The sequence below is a fragment of the Thunnus maccoyii genome, chromosome 3 (genome assembly GCF_910596095.1).
Source record: "Thunnus maccoyii chromosome 3, fThuMac1.1, whole genome shotgun sequence".
NCBI lineage: Eukaryota > Metazoa > Chordata > Actinopteri > Scombriformes > Scombridae > Thunnus > Thunnus maccoyii.
The window spans coordinates 15,751,356-15,771,283 of NC_056535.1; the positions used below are offsets into that span (position 1 = coordinate 15,751,356).

The 19,928-nt window shown below is 39.8% G+C and overlaps 2 protein-coding genes across 2 annotated transcripts; both read right to left on the bottom strand.

Annotated features, from left to right (window-relative positions):
* Positions 1–204: 204 nt before the first annotated feature.
* On the bottom strand, positions 205–3,920 carry pfdn5 (prefoldin 5). The gene is made up of 6 exons (XM_042403343.1): positions 3,779–3,920; positions 3,393–3,495; positions 2,763–2,794; positions 2,523–2,597; positions 2,289–2,394; positions 205–623 (listed from the first exon to the last, which is right to left on the bottom strand). The coding sequence occupies exons 1-6, from the start codon at positions 3,842–3,844 to the stop codon at positions 544–546; spliced, it is 462 nt and encodes a 153-aa protein (XP_042259277.1). The 5' UTR covers positions 3,845–3,920; the 3' UTR covers positions 205–543.
* Positions 3,921–4,853: 933 nt separating this feature from the next.
* Positions 4,854–19,632, bottom strand: espl1 (extra spindle pole bodies like 1, separase). Its single transcript, XM_042403311.1, has 32 exons — positions 19,474–19,632; positions 19,213–19,301; positions 18,744–19,046; positions 17,863–18,615; positions 17,224–17,325; positions 16,978–17,089; positions 16,702–16,829; positions 16,296–16,489; positions 15,806–16,048; positions 15,166–15,310; positions 14,716–14,875; positions 14,430–14,569; positions 13,863–13,997; positions 13,601–13,717; positions 13,307–13,478; positions 13,052–13,180; positions 12,776–12,932; positions 12,326–12,435; positions 11,040–12,172; positions 10,530–10,947; positions 10,192–10,320; positions 9,841–10,054; positions 9,453–9,646; positions 8,955–9,082; positions 7,793–7,915; positions 7,472–7,621; positions 7,189–7,356; positions 6,905–7,009; positions 6,683–6,798; positions 6,489–6,572; positions 5,843–6,007; positions 4,854–5,344 (listed from the first exon to the last, which is right to left on the bottom strand). The coding sequence occupies exons 2-32, from the start codon at positions 19,291–19,293 to the stop codon at positions 5,143–5,145; spliced, it is 6,510 nt and encodes a 2,169-aa protein (XP_042259245.1). The 5' UTR covers positions 19,294–19,301; positions 19,474–19,632; the 3' UTR covers positions 4,854–5,142.
* Positions 19,633–19,928: the final 296 nt, after the last annotated feature.

Genomic DNA, 19,928 nt, shown 5'->3' on the forward strand with positions numbered 1-19,928 from the left:
AGATGGTGAGCATATCTTGGTAGAAAGATTCAGATATTAAATTGTAAGTCAGGCAACCTGAGCGGAGGTCTAACTAATCAGAATAAGAGAAAAACACTCATGTTGGTGTGCAGGGCCTTAATAGTTGTCTTGAAGCAATTCAGTTAACTCATTTGTCAAAATATTCACGAAGTCTGATAAATGATAAAGTGGGAGTGTAACACATAACAGTGAAAAAAAACTTTAATTTTCCTTGAATGCACAATGACCTTTTTAATTTTGCAAACTACATGGAACACCCATTTAAATTAATATAAAATTGACCATGTACACATGATTTCTTTACCATGACAACAGCCAACTTGGAATTTCTTGGTGACAAGGTTTTTACACTTACTTCAGTCAGAAACAAAATCTTTTTTTTTTTTCTTTAATCCCGGATATTTAGCATGACTTCATTAGGTTAGTGGAGGGAATTTTTCTCTCCTGCAACAGCAGTTGTTTCTTTTGTGCATACAAATTCAAAAACTCCCCAATAATGAAGAGTTCAAACAGGTGTTCTCATTAAGCCTTGGTGGTCCCAACTGATGACTGCTGGCTCTGTTGTAGTTGCTGGATCTTCACGTTCATTACTTCAATCACAGCTGCAAGACAGAACGCAGTATACACAGTAAATAGGTGTGTCATATTTGTCCTTACCCGAAGGGTAAGATGAGGTTGTTGTGGAATATCTTAAAAAAACAAAATCCATAAAAGGTAACTGGAGTAGACTGACAAAAAATAAATCAATAAATAGGTAAATAAGTAATAAAAAATAAAAAGGTTAATAAAACTGTGGTCTGACGCATTATGTGGAACTACAGAGGGGTGTACTACGAAGCAAGTTCAACATACCCAGGCTTTCTTTGTGTGAGCTGGCTCGACAAACCCTAAACTTGCGATCAGAGATAAGTGGTATCACGATGGTGGATGTGAACTTTCTTTGTTAACTCAGGCTTTCTGCTTCAGATTCTGTGCACGTCCCCATAAAAGGGGTCGTTTGGCGCGTCATTTGACTCTTTTTCCCCACACAAAATGGACCGATCGCGTGCCGCCTGCTTCAGTCAGGAGGAACAGATCATTATAATGGAGAGCTATGAAGAATATAAATACATTATCACGGCAAAAGCAACGCTGTTGCTGAAAATAAGGAGAGAGGAATGCTGGCAGAAAATTGCTGATTGTGTAAATTCTTTAATTAAAAAACTAATTCATAATTAGTTAATATACTTATTTTACCACACAATGCTCTCTTCATGCCTCCCACATCCAGAGCTCTTAAACTTTTAACTTGATGCAGCAGATTTAAACATTATACTCAAGAAGTGCATTTAAGTCTGACTCTGTCCCATAATGAAGGACAAGTAGAAATACTTTAGGTTCTGGCCAAATCAAAGTGAAATTAATATTTTATTATTATCTGTGATAAATACCAATACACTAATCAATTTTATTTTATCTTTTGTTCAAAGTATTTCTTCATTAGTGTTTTTTAAATTTTTTTTATTTGAAATACAGTTTGATATATTATAACAAAATCCCATCCAACAAGTAACCCTAACCTATTGCACCATTACAAATATACAATATGACATATCAAATAAATGATAAGTATGATCAACAAAGACAAATCAATTTTCTAATCGGTGTTCTAATAGCTGCAGTACCAGCAGTGTTTAATGGACTTGGCAGCAAATTAGGTGGTTAGTGACAGGACGGCACTTTTTATTGCCAATTTACACCAAAACTCAGAACATAACCTGGTCCGGAGCAGGTTAAGTTTGCAGTATAAGTTACCATGGTGATCTAGCCAGGTTAAACGAGAGCCACTTTTGTGACATCGAAAACCCTGGCTTTATGTTCAACATACTTCGCTAAACTACTAATCTCACTTCGTAGTACACCCCTCAGATCTCTTTCAGCATGTTTTGAACTTGCATATTTACAAGCATATGTATGTTATTGGTATTGGTAACACATTGTCCAGAGGGGAATATGTATATAAAAGGGCTACAATGGCCTACTCACTTCACACGGATGTGAAAACCCTTTAAGTTAAGCCTTAAACTTTAACTTTATTGCTCAATTTAAAATCCAGTGTAAAAGAGTCAAAACAAACGTGCCACTGTTAAACGCTTGCACACTGCACTGTAATGCAAACCTTTATGCAACCCCCCCAAAAAATCAAAACAACAACAACAACAAAAAAAAACAATAAAATATTTGGTAAAACAATGAGGAAGAAAAAGACTTTATGTTGCTGGGCTCACCTTGTTTCATGGCATGTTTTTCCTGAAGGGCTGGCTGAATTTTCTCTATCTGCTTTGTGAGGAAGTCTATTTTGCGTTTGAAGAATCCCTTTGAGTCCTCGACGTTCTACCAAACAGACAAATACAGGAGAATAAATAAAATGTTATCTGTTCTATATTATTTAAACTAAATGAAATAAATGATTTTGTACATGACTTAAGTATTTCTGGGCTTTCAAATGCAAATATATTTACCTTTTCAACATAGTATCCTGTCCCCACATCCACTAAAACATGCTCCACGTCGTTTAATGTTCCAGGGACGTACATCTGAGAGGCAGAGATGTCAAGGACATGCATATACAGTATATACACACACACACACACATATATATATATATATCATGCAGACACACAAGCTCATTTAAAGCATAGGTTCTCAAACATCACAAATACAGGGCAAAATATGACCAGCTGGTTGAAACAGAAGGATACAGAACTTGTAAGAGGCACGAGTAATTCTTTTCCTGTATGAGAGAGAGAAGAAAAATTACCAATTTTAATCAAACTGAAAACAATACAACTTTATTGACATAATGCATATTTTTTGCAACACAAGTCCCTTTGACAACTTCTGATTTACAATGAGCCCTTTGAGTAGAAGAATATATTTTCGAGCTGCAACCATTAGCTGATTAGTTGATCAACAGAAAATGAATCACCAACTACTTTGAATAGTTGTTTTAAGTCATTTTGTAATGATTAATGTTTGTAAACTGAGTATCTTTGGGCCATGGACAAAAAAAGACATTTTAGGTTTGCATTTTGGACTTTGTGAAACAGTAATCAACATTTTTCATCATTTGCTGACATTTTACTGACTCGGCATTACTGAGAAAATAATGGACAAACTACTCAATAATGAAAATAATCGTTAATTGCAGCCCTATTTTATTCACATTACTGTGACTGAACTGTGTACAGCTTGTTAGATGTATTCACCATATATGAACCATTCTTACATAATGAACAAAGTATTGTTGTTTGCTGTATTAATCATTCAAATCAGTCTAGTAAAGGTTTGGTGGGGCATGAAGTCATACAGCGTCTTGTAACGTTACTCACCTTTATTGTTTTTGTTCAGGACATTCAAACTATCTTTAGCTTCCACATACTTGGTCTGGACCACTTTGAGCTGACCTATTGAAGATGTCAAGAACTCAATCTCCTGAAAAACATGAACATTAGCCGATTAATCACCAAGCGAACAAATCCGTTTCTTCCAGATTAGTTTTTTACTGGCAAATGCAGCCACATAAACATTACAGAAATGCGTGAAATGATGAGACAATTCAACATTAATTTAGCTAACGTTACACACCGTGTGACTGGATGTTTAACAGCTAACGTTTGTACCGTTAAGGCTAGCAACATAAAGTCCCATCGGTCTCATACAATAGATTTATAAGAATACATTCACAGCGGAAATGTATTAAACTGGTTTAATTTACCTGATCTAGTTGGGTTTTCAGTCCCTCTAGCTGAGGCAGAGAGAGGTCTGCGAGATTCACTGCCATGTTGGGAGCGTGATGTGAAAATGACCGTTTATGATTGTGTTTCCGGGTGATGGAGATGGACGTTCAATAGTCTGAAACAGCGCCGCTCTACTTTAAAATGCATCGCTCCCCCTATTTTTTCCCCACCCGCATTCTGTGAAGACCCGCCCTACTCTGCCTCTGATTGGCTAGTACTAGTTGCCTACATTGGTTCGATTGGTTAGATTTAGGCATAATGGTTGAGTTACGGTAAGAATATTAGGGTCAGAGCCAATCAGAGGCAGGGGCGGGTCTTCGCAGAATGCGGGTGTGAAAAAAAGCCTCTTCAAAATGGCTTGTTTTTGGCCATCCATAGTCAAATACCCAGAGACAATCGGTTTATTATGAAAGAGAAGTACGAAAATCAGAAAACATTCACAATGAAAAAGCTTAAAATATTGATTATCAAAATCGTTGCCGTTTAATTTTCCGTCAATCTCGATTAATCGACTAATTGTTGCAGCTCTACATCCAAATGAAACTTTGTGATTAAATTATCTGATCTTAATGTTAGTATCTCTCATCTTCCATAGTACTAATCATGTGGCACCTTGTTTTTGACCTGTTCATCCAGTTTGGCTGAAAACACTATCATCATTAGAGCTGACAATCTGCATCTGGATCTCCACATACTATTTACATCCAAAATAGCATGAAACCACAACAGAATGACTTGCCAACCAACTGCCCCTGGAGCATTATATCTTCAGCTTTTTGCCCTTGTAACTGTCAACACATCTTTGAAAATGTGTGAAGCCAAATTTTTATCTTGTGATAACACAATGCTGCAGGGAAAAGATAGACTGTATTACAAGATGTATATCCACATGTACTTACATGATATTGAACTGCTGTAATCAAAATTTTCCCCCCAGTAAATGGACCTTGTTATCTTGTCCCCACAAGATAATACTGCAAATACAAAAAATTCAGGTTTTAGGGGCTCCAACTCAATGCAAACATTGCAAAATAATTTCCACAGTGGAGTCGGTGACAAGTGATAACACTTTTATTCAAAAACTGTTGTTCAATCCAACACTTTAAAAGTTCATTGAAACACTCAATAAAAATTAGCAAGATATTTAAACACATTCATACTATAATAACATTGGTTTAAAAATGTATGTATTGTTTTAAATAAAGAAAATGCAGTACTTTAAGCGCACCAAAACTTGGGAAAAAAAATCTTCAAGTTTCATGTCCTCCAGCTTCTGCGCTGAAACAATAAAATTTAGATACTGCATAGAATGTTTACATCCTGTTTTCGGATGAGATTTTAGCTACTGCAGGTGGACTGGTAAGCCATAGACCACAGGTGCAGCGCCGATGAGGTGTTTCAGGAATGTGGCCTGACGTGAAGGGCCCATATAATCCAGTAGGGGAGCTCCAGACCCAGCGGATAACCAGGATTCTAGCAAGGCTTTGGTGAAGCGATCAATATCCCGATCCGTCACGTCCCACAGGTTCCCCAAAACAAAGGGGCTATGGAATAAAAAAAGAAATAGCCATAAATGACCTGTGGAGTGTTCAATAAAGTTGTGAATATTCTGAATAATAATCCATAAATAATCCTCATACTATTATATTAGTTTCAAGAAAAATAAAGCTCTGTAGCAGTTATCTTCATATACAAAAAGAGTGGTTTGTATGGCTTCTCACTTAATCCTTAGACTCACTCCTGTTCAGATGATTCCTGAACCAGCATTTAGTTTGCTCCTTATTAATCTACTGTATCATGTCACATGGTGTTGTCGTAAAGTTGATTTGCTTTATTACAAATTCAATTCGTTATGCTGCTGATTTATTCTGGCCAAAACAAAACTGCACTATAAAAAAGAAAAATCTTTTCTGATAGCTTTATCAACCTGCAACATCAAGCTATAAAAACATCTCCAAACCAATTTTATGATTTCACAGAAATTACATGTTTTAACTAATCGTCATTCAACTGCAAGTATTTGAATTGTAGAGATGTCTCACCAGCCTGCTATGAGGTAACTGAGGATGATGCCTTGTCCCTCCTGATCCCCACGCACTGCCAGAGCAGCACTGCTGCAGCCAAAGAGCAGAGAGGCTGCTCTCATTTGCCGCTTCAGGACCACCTGGCTGTCTAGGAACCGTGCACCTGCACCATGACCCACGTAACTAAAGTATCCCGGGACAAGAGGTGCATGGACAGAGAAGATATAAAGCAAACAGGTTATCAAGTGCTTCATATAGAACAAAGTGTCTCAAAAAAAACAACTGATGTATGAAATGAAAAAAAAAAACAAAACAAAACAAAAAAAAACACACACACACACAAAAACAAAGCACCATGTTTTCCACTGTAGTATCGCTTATACCCTACACTCCTATAATATTTATATGCAGACATGATGGATTTCTTCAACAAAACTATTTCTCAATGTGTGTAAATTTGATGTACAACATTAAGTATTTTCAGTAAACCCCCCCCCAAAAAAATTAGTAGCCTGCATTTGAGGTTTTAAACCTTTCACTCACTTCAGTCATAAATATTTTATTCCATAGTGATGCATTTTCTGTGTTTCCAGATACTTTCAACATGTAGTATTCCTGTAGAAGGCAACTATTGTTTCCTCTGCTTGTTTCCTTGCAAACTCACATGTATAGATCCTTGGTCGCAACGGCTTCTTCCAGTTGACCCGAGTCAGGAGCAACTCCACACACACCCTCCCAGTCCAGTTTACTTTAAGGAGAATAGTAATGTAATAAATGAAAAGGAAACAGACCAGAGACAGAAAAACATACAGACAAATCAAATACTTCTCTTTTAACTTTAATGAGTATTGGTCTCACCTGCTAAACCATTCCTTGAATCGGTCCTGCGAGTTTTCTAAATTAGCATTAGGGTCCAGCACATAAAACACCTTCTTTGTATCCACACCGTGCTTCAGGATGGACTGAGGTTCAGTCTAAAAGGAGGAGATTGACATCCACAGTCACCACTTAACTTACCAGAAAGTAAGTGAACATCTACACCACAGGGAATATTGGAACAGATGTGGGGCTTTATCATACCTCTTTCTGAAGACTCAGTCCAATTAGTGAGTGCAGAGACGGCATCCGGCTCACAGAGCGAGACCTTAAGATGGAGATACTCTCCCATGGCAACTTTTGAAGGTACTGCACAGGAAACAGAACAGAAGCTGATACTTCTACACCTTAGCATCAAAGATTATCCAACTTCACTTAGGACATTTTATAATAGTGTTATGCAGCTCTTTGTGACTCTCAAAAAGCCCTTTACTGTAAAAATCAAACTACAGGAAAATTCAGTATTTGATGGAGTTGATGAAGTCCACCTTGTCCAGAATGAGAACCACATGACCGTGGGGCTCCTCTCTGTCTGTGAGCTGGGAAACAGCTGAATGGAGAAGCTGGTCACACTCCAGGTCCCACAGTGGAGAAACTCCCAGAGCAAATCTTTTAAGGTCTTCTTGGGAGAGCACAGGAGATGCAGACAGCACAGCCTGGAACACACGTCAGAAGTGTAAGTGGTTGTTATCTTGCTGTTCCTTTTCCAAATGCTTTTGGAGACAAAGGTGTGAACAGACAACAACAACATGAAAAAAAAACAACACACACCTTCAACATCTCCTCACTAGCCGTCACTCCTCTGGCAGACAAGGTCTTGCAAAGGTGCTGGGCCTGACTGGAGAGCTTATGGTCTGGTGAAAGGGGTAGAAGAAAGCTCCTCCAACATCCCAACAATCCCTCCATCTCTTTCAACAGGTGCTGAAGGAACCATAAGAGGGCGTTTAGACAAAACAAACTCCCTAAATCAAAAGTATTTCTTCGTGTCGCATGCCTGGAAATTTAGTTACAATGTGTCTGAGTAGAATTGAACAATTTTATATTGCAGCCCTCTTACACTCCCCACTAGTGCCCTCGTTCCTCATCACTTACCTCAACTCGAGAGTCCAGTGCTCTGCGGCCCTCCCACCACTTGGCTTTCTCAGACACACAGCTCACAACCTTCTGTTCCACCTGAATATTATCCATCTCCTGGACTAACCAACTTATAGGGTGCTGAACAACACAGAGGCAAAAGAGAGTCAAAGTAATCATCTGGGATGATCATAAACTTGAATGTTTCTTAAAGTCAACCATATATTATGCAAAGTTCTAACAAGTAGGGAATGTCTTTTTAACTTAATTAGGACAGGGAAGCACTAATGTGTCTTTTTCTTCCACATGATATAGTATTACAATATATTTGCTTATTATTCTAGTGCTGCTCACTGTTTAATTTATGGAGTGAGAGATTCTGTGAGTCACAGTGATGCCTTGACAAACTTCAGCATGCTAACATGCTCACAATGACGATACCAACATGCTAATGTTGCGTACGTATGTTTACCATGTTCACAATCATGGTTTAGCATGTTGGTGTGTCCTAACATTTTGCCAATTAGCAATAAGTGTCAAATGTCATTCGTTTTGTGGGTATTTGGTCATGAATCAAAGTATTGGACAAATTAAAATTAAAATGTTGACCTGATGATGGCGGTAGATAAAGAGTTAATGGATCACCAAAGTTATTACAATTCATCCTGACGGGGACATGAATTTGTGTACCAAATGTCATGGCAATTCTTGCAATAGTTGTTGAGACATTTCACTTAAAACCACTAATTTCAACCTCATGATGGTGCTACAGGAAAAGTCAAGGAATCACCACAGTCAGCAGGATTCTTCCTCTGGGGACCCCTGATGTCTTTACAATGTTGTAGCAATCCACTAAATAGTTGTTGAGTTATTTCAGTCTGGACCAAAGTAGTGGACTGACCAACCGGCATTGCCATCTGTGCAGAACTGTATTCACCTTTTTGAATAGATAGTTCTGATTATGACGATCCTGTAATTCAGTTGCCTTTTTACTTGAATTAATTTCCACTACAGCTACAGAGCTTTGCTTTTATACTCTTTTTACTTAATACTGCTGGTAAGAAATGGAAAGTGTGAGCATGGCAAGATTTTTAAAAGCTACCAGTGTCTCCATATTACCAAAACTATAAGCTATATAAAATATGATCTATCTTGCAATTGTATAGTTAATTGTCCTCACCTGCTGTTTGGAGGTAGGGATGTGAACGGTAACAGGGGCAGATCCCTTTTCAAGACGTGACAGTATGATGCCGTCACCCATCTCCCGAGGTTTAACTCCAAGCACTGACATCACACACACAGTCACCCCTGTAGCAGAAATGAAGGATACAGAGAGAAACATATATTACACAAGTATAATGCAGATCACACTCTGCTTTTGCTCTTCTCTGAGAGCATGAAAGCATTAAAGATTCTCATTTAAGTTTCCAGGTTATGGTCAAGAAAGAAAAATGTGCACACTGACTAAATTGGACCCTAAGTACAGTTAGCAGATGCAGTTTTTAAGTTTAACAAATGATAACTGAGAATCTCAAACCTATCAAAATCGATTCTGAGATTAAAATCCACAAAGTTCCATTTTTAGAACCATCAATTTTAACTCCCATAAAGTACTCACCTGTGCAAACCAAATGTCAAACTAATCAAACACGACGATGTAACAATAATGATATTTTACCTTGAGGTAGGTGCTGAATTTGTTGCATAAACTCCTGGCAGTGGTTCTGGGGAAAGGTTGAAGAGTCAGCAGCTGGAAAGGAAAAGATGTTCTCCAACTGAGACAACCTCTGTTCAGTGGAGGTCGGACTGAGTTCATCGAGGCTTAGGGCATCCATCTTGTCTGCCAGCTCACTGGACGTCTTTTTTAGCTTTCTGTTAAAATAATACACCAAAGTAATGGGACAACCTTTAAAATCAATTTGTGAGAATTGTAGTTAGAGAAAATGTGGCCCTTGAACTATCAGATGTCGACAACACTGTTGTTTTTTTAGTATTCGAGATATATCATAAACCACAGTGTTGGTAAGTGGAAAATTATGACTTGACACTATACATCACATGCTTACTTGAGACAACTGGCTAAATGCCTGATGGTGCGATGACGACTTGAAATGCCCAAAGACTGGGAATGCAGCATTGCTGTCGTTGTGGGGTCCTGCTGTCCCGTGGCTAAGGCCAGAAGAGCACAGAGGGTTGGGTAGATGGTGGGAGATGGAAAGTGCTGAAGGGCCAACCAAGCTGAGCGGAGCAATGACTGAACATCCTCCAAAGAAAGGTTGTCTGAAAGAAATACAATTACAGAAGAGACTGGATAAGGTGATCTACTGTACACATCTTGATACCTTTATCTTTACTCTACAAACACATGTTCTGTTCTGGCTCTCATATTATACCATAAAAGGTGCGGTATTACTCACCTGGCCTGGTGTCTGGATGAGGAAGGTGGGTTTGTGGGCCTCTCAGCTGACCTCTGCTCCTCAGCTCAGACAAGTCGCCTCTCTTTAAATCGCAACAAATATCCCTCCGCAACACCTCAAAATCTATTTCTGAAGAGAGTGAAGAAAGATCAGAGCTCTTGTATGATTGATTGCCATTATTTATCTTGCCATTTCTAATCAATGTGCACATCTGACACTCTTGTTGATGTTCCAAAACTTAACTATGAACTAAAGCCTGTGTTAAATAAATTGTAAGTTTATTTAAAGCACTATTAATTTTGTGCTAATGTCAGGAAGTGTAAAGTTATGTTACATACCCATATCTTTACTTGAAGCAGGATGGTCGTCTGTCTCAGTGTCTGATGTCCTAAGCTGCTCAATGCTTAAGTCCAGAACATGGTTAGTTTCCTCCTCGATGGTCCTCATTTTGTCTGGCTCCTCCACACACTCCATCTCTGATCTGGCCAGTTCCCTTCTGGTTCTTCCTCTTCTTGTTGCGGCAGGCTGACTGCCCACACTTTCGTCATCCTCAGAAGAGATGGACCGAGGCAGTGCGGTGCCACTCTTACCCCTAGTGTGCCTCTTGGGTGGGACCTTCTCAGCAGGTGGATCTGGGGCTGTTTTACCTTTGTGAGCAGCTCTTCTCGTAGTGGCTCGCTTTTTAAGGACGTCCGTTTTTTCTTTGGCTTCTGCCTGAGTATTGGCTTCTGAGTCACTCTCATCGCTAAACTCCACCTGTATTAAAATATTTAAAGCAGGATATTTTAAAAACACAGAAAGCTTTATTTTTTGTGACAGTAAAACCTTTACTCTGAATAGATGCCCACCTTGAAACGGGATTTCTTTGTGCGTTTGGGGGCAGCAGGCACAGGCTGCGCTTTGTCTTGAACTGGTGACAATTCTTCATACACATGAAACTGTAGCTTAGGGGCAGTCCTTGGTGCCCTCTGCACTGAAGCAGGGGCTTTCACTTTTTGAACAGGAGTACAGGCCAAAGTAGGGACCACTGTGTTGAAGTCAAAAGCGCCAAGCTCCTTTACAGAGGGCTTAGACTTCACCATTACTGGTGTCATTGGAACCAGTGCCTTTCCTTTGGTTGAGGAGCTTGTCACTTGGATCTTTGGCTTGACAACTTTGACCTTCTTTGCCTCCTTTTTTTTGTCAGGAATATGGATGTTTTTAGGTTTCTTCAGCAAGGATGTGGGAGGCACCGTTTTCTGTTCTGATTTTAGCTCTTTATCTCCTTTTGGTGCATTCCACGTCCAAGCATTTGAGAACAGCTCCTCTGGGCTGCAGTTATTTTTGGCAGCCAGGGTAACCAAAGACACTATGGCTTTGGTTGCCATTAGACCTGCTCTAACAGGTCTTAGTGCTGGAGAGGGTGTGGAATCAACAAATGCGAAGCCAGCTTCAAGTACTTTCCATATAGCACAGATCTTGTTAAGCCTGGGCTCCAACCCAGAAAGGGCCATGCGGAGGTACACACTGCCCACCACGTCCTGCATCAGGGAGGGTTTAGCAGAGCCTGTAGCAGGGCCACAGTGAGGGAAGAGTTTAGCCAATTTTGCTCCAAGTTTGGCAGTGATGCTCTTACAGCGGGCTAATGTTGCCCACTGAAGTTTCAAACTGACTTTGGCTTCAGCAGGATCTAGCTGGAGAACCAGATCAGCCTGTGTAGCTGCCCAGCGAGCGGTAACACGAGCCAGACAGGGCTCAGAACAGCAGTGGCACTGGCAGTCGGGTTCATGTGCCAGGGAGGAGAGCCAGCGGCGAGGCTGGGCTTTGAGAGGCGGGGAGCTGTCTAGATCCCTCACTACAGGTTCTTTGGAAATCCACCTTGTGCTCAGGATGTCCTTTAAGTCATCCTCCAAAGTAGGTAAGGAAGACTGAGATTTCTTCGCTGGCCGACCTTTCCTTGGTTTGATTTTTACTTCTGCCTTTTTCTCCTGATCAGAAAAATCTGAGGAAAACAACAAACAACAAAGAAGTCAGTTATGTAGCTCAAGAAAAGTGACACTTATAGGTCACTCTAAAACTAATATTTCAACTCAGGGCTGTGAGATATAAATTAAGTCTAGTTTAATGCAATGCCACTGCTTTTCATTTAACCAACCTGTGCACAGTTCAAGGAGGTTCCTGACTTTGTCTAAATCAAATCCACTTTCCTCTCTCTCCCCCTGCATCAGCTCCAACTCTGCTTTCACCACCAGCAGCTCAGCACATCTAAAACAAAAAAAAAAAAAGGATTCAATTCAATTATGATGTTAACAGGAGTTTGTAATGTGGCCATATTAGTATTAGTATTGAATTAGTATTGAATCAGCACCTCTCTGACAGTCTACAAAACATCTAAGATGAAAAACATTAATTACAACAAGCTTCATAAAAGTAGGATTTTAACTACAGGGAAAACAAATAATCAAGAATGATCAGTAAAGTCACATAATACCAGTGGACCTGTAATTAATAATTTAAATTATGGTATTAAATTAAATTCAAATAATTTGGACTCTGCTTCATGTAAGGCTTTAAACCCACCACCATGAATAGTACATGTACATACTGGCTGAGTGCTTGCAGCTTGATGGCCAGTTTCAGGGCTTCTAGGCATTGGAGCCTGGCGTCATTGATGGCCCCACAGCTGCTCCTCACAGCCACCATCTTCATAGAGCAGTTTAACAGCTCTGAGAGCAGCTGCCACTTCAGCACAAGGTTCTCTCCTGCTCATAGGTTGAGGGAGATAGAGAAAAAATCAACATGGCAGACAGCACTACAACAAATGTCAACAAAGTATTAGTATCTTTTCTGTGTATCTTTAGTGCATGTGAGAAAAACGTACCTTGGTCAATGAAGCGCACGTCTGAACCGCTGCCATTAGTCCCGTATAGGCCTTTCCCCACTAAAGTGACCAGCAGACTGCAGAGAAGCTTCAGACTTTCATACAGGGCAGTGTCTGGGCTATTTATACCTAAAACACACAAACATAGGCCATTACTCAGTTATAGCTGCAATCTTCAGCTCTATTATCTCTCTATGCTGAATCAAAACAAAAAGCCATCTGGTTATATGAAGAGTAGCAAGTGCTTCAGCTAACCATGCTGTGTGACGCGGCCCCGCTGGGCTTGTGGCAGTTCATCCGTGTCCAAACTTAGATAGGAGCTGCAGGTCTGGAGTGCCCGAGCACGCAGCAGGTACCAGCTCTTTGACTGTCTCTGCTCATTCACCTCTTTAAGCACCTCACATAGATATGGCACACCACGATCCACCTGCAATATGACCAAACAGTGGAGGGGTAATGTGATAAAAATGACCTATACTGGCAAAAAAAAAAAAAAGAGACAATAACCATGTTAATATGAGAAATACTGCTAGTACACATGTTGCCTACCTGTCCTGTACTGTAGCAGTACTGAGCTTTCAACAAAATGGCCAGCATGGAGAGAGAAGAAGGTCCCTCAGCAGATGTATCTGAAGTTAGAATTTTCTCTGCTTGTTCTAGCTGAGCCTAAAAAACAGGATCGGTTAGTTGTATTAGAACATAATTTCTCACGAATTGAAAATTAGCGCAATAAATATCGACCAATCACATTTTTCATACTCAATGACATACAGTGTATTTGCTAAGAATGATGATTACAGAATCGCTTTACCAAAGCCAGTTCAGGGGAGCCCACATCTAGGAGGAGGCTGGCTGATTGACAGAGGGAGCTGGCACATCCTTGGGCGTCAACAAGTTGACGTGAGAGTCCAATAGCAAGTTGGTAAGCTTCCAAAGCTTTTAGAGGCTATAAAAGAAAAACATGAGATTTGATAAGTAGACAGATCATACACACAATGGTTTGAACACAAGTTATAACAATCTGAGCTCAGGATACACCATAAAATACCTAAAAGATCTCTTGCAACTTCAAATTACAGTATTTCCTTTCAAACTTTCAATATAATTTTATTCATTTTTGATCTGCGTGTGTGTATTGTTGTACCCTCATCTAGTGAAAAAAACAACAACAACAAAAAAAAAACAAATAAAAAAACAACAACAGGGAATTTGACCAGTCACATTTAAAATCCTCTTGTACATAGTGCTTCATGGAGAATAGAAGGTTGTTACTTATTTCGTAGAAGAGTTAAGTCTATTTGGAGATTATGTGAGAAAGTAAAAACAAAAATAATCAAAAATAACCCTCCACAATGATTCTGACATTTTGTATTGTTACCTTTCCCATGAGTCTGAAGAGAGCTGCAGTCACAACAATAGAGCTACAGGTCTGTTTGGGGTTCCTCACAGACGGCAGCACTTCACTCTGCAGAAGAGCGGACCACTCACCCAGCGCTTGTTCCAAAGGTTTGCACAACTCTTTAGGGAAAAAAAAAGCATTAATATCACACAAAGACAGTAAGTGTTAATAAAGCTATTTTAGATACATAGATAGTTACAGTATAATTCATATCCATCATATGATACTGGAGTACACAGTAGGATAATCAAAAAAGGGTTCCTACTGTTCTCTGCAGCCAGGCTGAAATGCAGGCCTTCATAGACCAGGATGCTGTCCTGACTCTTCTGCTTGTCTTCATAATCAAAATCATTGGTCCCTATGGGATTGTCCACACAGTGTGTCTGCTCACGCACCTCCCGCAGTTTTTTGTCCCTCTCAATGGCCTGACCAAAAACACACAAACATCATTTATTCATCACAAGACACTTGGTCAGAGTATTAAACCTAGACTTAATTCCAGCTAACAGCTGATTACCAGTTATACAGTCTATCGATCCTTATATTAGTTCTATGTAAGAAGCCATATTGTTACTAATATCAGTTTCACTTTTTAATGAGAAAATGAAATTCTCAACACTGACACATTCATTAACATACGATTAATTTAACAAAATAAAAACAGTAGTGCATAACAAAATGTGAACTATATCATGACATATCCAACGGTGCTCACCTCGTGAAGATTGTTCTCAAGAGTGCAGATATAGAGCCACAGTAAAGCGTGGGCTTTGTCATCCTTCAGTCTGTCTGCATTTTCTGGAGTCTCTGGTTCTTCTCCCAGAAGCCGTAAAGCTTCATGAGTAAAATCAACTGCTGTGCTGTGTGGTTACAGAGAAACATAATGAATGCAGAGACAACAGGCTGCTGCTCTTGTTGGCTCAGCAGGACTCTAGACTTACAAAAATGCCAAAGATGTGCTTGAGGTCATTTATAAACTGTGTCGACATTATATAACTTGTCCACCAGTGGAGATGGGAAAGTTTATTTTTGAACTGAAAAAAGTCCAATGGCTCCAACTTCTCAAATATTGGTATTAGCCTTAGAAAACCCAAAGTGGTCAAGCATTCCTGCCAATTACTTTCTCAATTACTGTGTCTGACACAAAATATGGTCTCACCCAAAAGTTTGCTGGGGTGCCACTCAAAAAGGGTTTTAGCTCTGATCTTTTTCCATTAACACTATTAACACCATAATACACACTTTGCTTAATGAGAATGCTGTTAGGTTGCATTACGAGAGACGTGCATCTGAAACTGTACTACTGTTCAAATATCAAAAATCATCGTCCATTGGATTACTTATAAAGCTCTTACCAGTCAGTATGTTCACTAAAATCCTGGAAGCACACAACTTGGGCCATTTCACAGAGGTAGACAGCTCGCAGGTGGGTGTGGGAGCTCTCTTCATGACAGATGTTCAACAGATCACAGAGAGTATTGTAACGCTCCTGGGCCGTGTCCCCTGCCACATCCTTATAGGCACGCAGCTCTTCGTCCAAAATGCAAAGCATTACTCCTTCATCGGGGACGTCAGGACCAAAACCATCACGTAATGTCCTGTGACAGGACAAGAAAAACAGTTAACAGTTTCTGTTTCATTTATATTTCATAAATTGAATTCTCTGAAAACTTTGTCACTGCATCTTAAAAATAAACACTATTAAAATTCATTTCTGGCCTTATTCCTTAATTTCCCTGAAAATAACTACAACTGAATTGTAGAAGACCTAGCCTTTATACATTTTGGCAAAAATAATTTAGAGATTCAATTACCATAAGCCACTTCATTAGGACTTGTCTGTACCTGAGTCGGATGTCCTCTTCAGAGTTTCGTGCTGCATCTACCTTTGTTTTCACCCACAAAGAGATCGGTTCAGCCATATGTACAGTGATTTTGTCCCCAAGAGCCTTCAGCCACAGGATCACCCAGTCCAGTGCTCGCTCCAGTTGTCCAGCCCTGCGAGACGTCTGCACAGCCAGCATGAAGGGCCGGTTCAACTAGAGAATGATAATATAAACATCATTATGGATTACAAATGTTCATGATCAGATGGACAAAGAATAATTTAGGTTTGGTCCCATCTTAAAATAAATCTTTTAAAATTAAAACAACTTTAAAATTAGGAGGCACTCTTACATCCTAGAAAAAGCTATGCTATATGCTGGGTATTTATAAAGACTGAAACAATGTGATGCATTATAAAACTTACCCTATCAACAGAGAGTGAGACGGGGCAATTCTTGCATAGATCCTTGCAGAGGATCTCAACAAGCATGAAGGCCTGGTCATAGAGACGCCGGTTGTACAATCCACATGCTAAGTTGCTAACAGCAATCACTACAAGACACATGGGGATCACAAAACATCACAATGATGTAATAATAACATGTTTCTCACCATTTAAGGAAACGTTTCAGAAACACTGAAAGTCTTCTGACAACATAAATGAACAACTAGTGCATTATTAAAACTAGAATGTAATCACCTGCTTTGATGAGAAGGCTATCACTAGACAGCTTGCGCAGTTCAGTCATCATCTGTCCAGCTGTTGATTGACAGTACAACAGCACTCTGTCCAACGTGTCATTTTTCTCCAGCTAAGGACAACAAATCACAATCAGAACTAAACTCTGAATCTAACAGCAGTGGTAGAAGTTTGGTAGCATCACATTCATCTTGTTTTCTGTTTTATTATCATCATTATCTCTGGATTTTACAAAAGTAGCCTCACCTGTGATGCAAGCATGCTCTCATAAGCAAATACAAAGCCTTGGTAAATATTGAAGCCAAGGGCCTGTTGCAGTCTGTTGCCCTCAGTCTGGCATGTTGTATTCTGTAAATAAAGCAAACCACATGTCAGTAACCTTCACAATTTCTCAAAGAAAATAATTTTATCCTCTAAATTTTATTTTGATGGCCTTCGAAAAAAATCCAACTGTAAACAATGAGATCTGGTTGATTATTTTCAATATTAATCTGCTTATTCTTTTCTTGATTAATCCATTGTTTGGTCTATAAATTGTCAAAAAACTGTGAAAACAATTTGCGCATTTACACATTTTTTCATTAATTCAGCCCAAAGTGATGTATTCAAATTGCTTGTTTTAGTCAAACAGTCCAAAACAGTAATGCCAAAAAACAAACAAACAAACAAAAAAAACCAACAGACAGAAGAAAAGCATCAAATCCTTACATTTAAGAGGCTGGAGACATAATGTGTGGAATTTTTGCTTGAAATAATTGATGATTAAAATAGTTTTGACGATTCATTTTCTGTTGATTGACTAATATCTCTCTCTCTCTCTTTTTCTAACACAAACACAAACACAAACACAAACACACACACACACACAGATAAGTGAGTGACTACCTTCTTTAGGACTTTTAATATCCGTTCTTGGTGCTCCTCAAGAAAAGAAAACCAGGCCAGGAGCACAGGTCCGCTCAATGCCTTGCTATGGCCACTTTCAACAGCCCACACCACCAGTCCGCACCCTTCCAAAACTGCATGAGCTTCTCGGTCCCCCAGGTCATTTGAGAGAGACCTCAGGGCCCTGGCACACTCTGTCAAAGCCTGGCCACTCTCCTCTTTAGATTTCACTGTAGAATGAATTTTTACTGCCCATTTGCCGAGCACCAGAGCTGTACACTGACAGTCAGCACAGTCTCTGACCTTGCTCTCAATTTCATTCAGAAAGGTGGAGGCCAGATCGTAGTGGCCAGATTTACAAAGCACCTTAACTATAATGAGCACCACTTCGGACAGCGTGTGTAAAATTGATGTCTCAATAATCTGCTTGGACCCGTCCCCCTCGCAGCCTTGACCACCAGTCCAACATCTGTAGAAAAGTGTGTGCATTTCCTGCAGAAGAAAGGAAGCATCCTCCTTTGTCAAAACTTCACAGCTCCTCTCAAACTCAGCGACAGCATCCTCTGTGTATATAGGAGCTTTGGAGAAAGAGGGAGTTGCACTTTCTGTGTCTAACAGCAGGAGAAAGCTTAGGGCTTGAATCTGGCAGTGAAGTTTGTCCCGGGGATTCAGGATCTTCCTGTCTTTGGCAGCAGAGAGTCCGTTCCAGAGGACTGAGAAGCAGCTCCGCACAAGAACACAGTAGTCCTCAGCCTACAGGACCATGCAACAGTGTTAATGCAGACACTAAAGAAGCAATCGTGCAGAGTTGAGGTGGGACATACTGTTCAACACATGTAGTTATATGAACTCTTCTGTAAAAAAACAAAAATGATTCATACCTGTTGTGCTGGGGTAAGCCTGCTGTAAAGCACTCCAGCTACATGGCTGCATAGACTGTGAACTTCAAGAGAGCTCAGCTTCTTCACAATATGGAAAATGATCTTTTCCATGTACAGCGGACTGCTCTGAGCAACAAGCGCTGCAGAAATATCATAGCCATGAAGGGAAAGCTCCACCAGCTTTACCAACTGATTGATATGATCAAAGTCAGGGGATCCAACTCCAAGATGATGGTTACAGGCTCTGATGACTCTGTCACACAGTGTGCGACCCTGAAGCCCAGGTCGACTCTTCACATAATTCTGCAAAATGAACAAATTCTTTTTTAGCTAACTGTAATGCACAAAACATGCCATATGTATAATACAGCAAACAAAACCGGACTCTGTTGGAGGCAGTTAATCTTGGGTTGGCCAACTGTTGTTTAAAAGTCAGAGGTATGAATACGACGTTATATGTTATGCTAACCTCTAGTTCTTGAAGTAAAAGCTCTGTCTCTTTCACAGAGGCTGTCCGCTTGATGTACTCGTCTACTTTCAAGCACTTCATGTCGACAGCTGTAAAAAGGAAAAAAAAAAAAACACGTTAGTCAAGAGTAACACATGTTAATTTAAAATTTCGATAAAGCGTGTTAGCTTAACTTAGCCAGCGTCAACGTTAACCACAACATGACGCTTCAACTAACGTTAACGTTCGCTAACTTAACCGTGAGAGTTAACGGTGACTTACTTCAAGCGGTTGGTAGCAACACTTTTATTTACAGCAGATAAAATGCAGATTTGCTATACATAATCACACAGTGACATCGCTGTACGGCTGCTGCTGAACTCCTAAAACTATTCAAATCCTCGACAATCATGAAAAGTGCACCCCCCGCTCACTGTTTTTGAAAGGTGTTTGCTAGCCAATCAGACAGCACATCCGCCTTTTCCCCGGAAATACAAGGACTTATGGGTATTGTAGTTTTCGAGCCTGTTTTCGGAAGCGTAACTATAATAATCGCCAAACCCTTAAATAAATAATGTTCTGAGAATTTATCAAATCATATCTACACGCAATATCACCCACATATCTCCCAGAGATTATATTAGATTTGCATATCTATGATTTTTAATTGGTTTTATTAATGGCACACTGCATATCATGTTGATGCCATAAACATTTGCACATTCCTGGTCAAAATT

Bases quoted from the DNA above. Each gene is read 5' to 3' on its own strand.
- pfdn5 (XM_042403343.1), bottom strand. From the start codon at position 3,844: ATGGCAGTGAATCTCGCAGACCTCTCTCTGCCTCAGCTAGAGGGACTG. The intron at 2,795-3,392 runs GTGAGTAACGTT...TCTCTCATACAG, and splicing joins CCTGAACAAAAACAATAAAG to GAAAAGAATTACTCGTGCCT. The intron at 624-2,288 runs GTGAGCCCAGCA...TCTGTCTTGCAG, and splicing joins AAAACATGCCATGAAACAAG to CTGTGATTGAAGTAATGAAC.
- espl1 (XM_042403311.1), bottom strand. From the start codon at position 19,293: ATGAAGTGCTTGAAAGTAGACGAGTACATCAAGCGGACAGCCTCTGTG. The intron at 16,490-16,701 runs GTAAGTTTTATA...ATCATTCTCTAG, and splicing joins TCTCACTCTCTGTTGATAGG to TTGAACCGGCCCTTCATGCT. The intron at 12,436-12,775 runs GTATGTACATGT...TTTTTGTTTTAG, and splicing joins AAGCTGCAAGCACTCAGCCA to ATGTGCTGAGCTGCTGGTGG.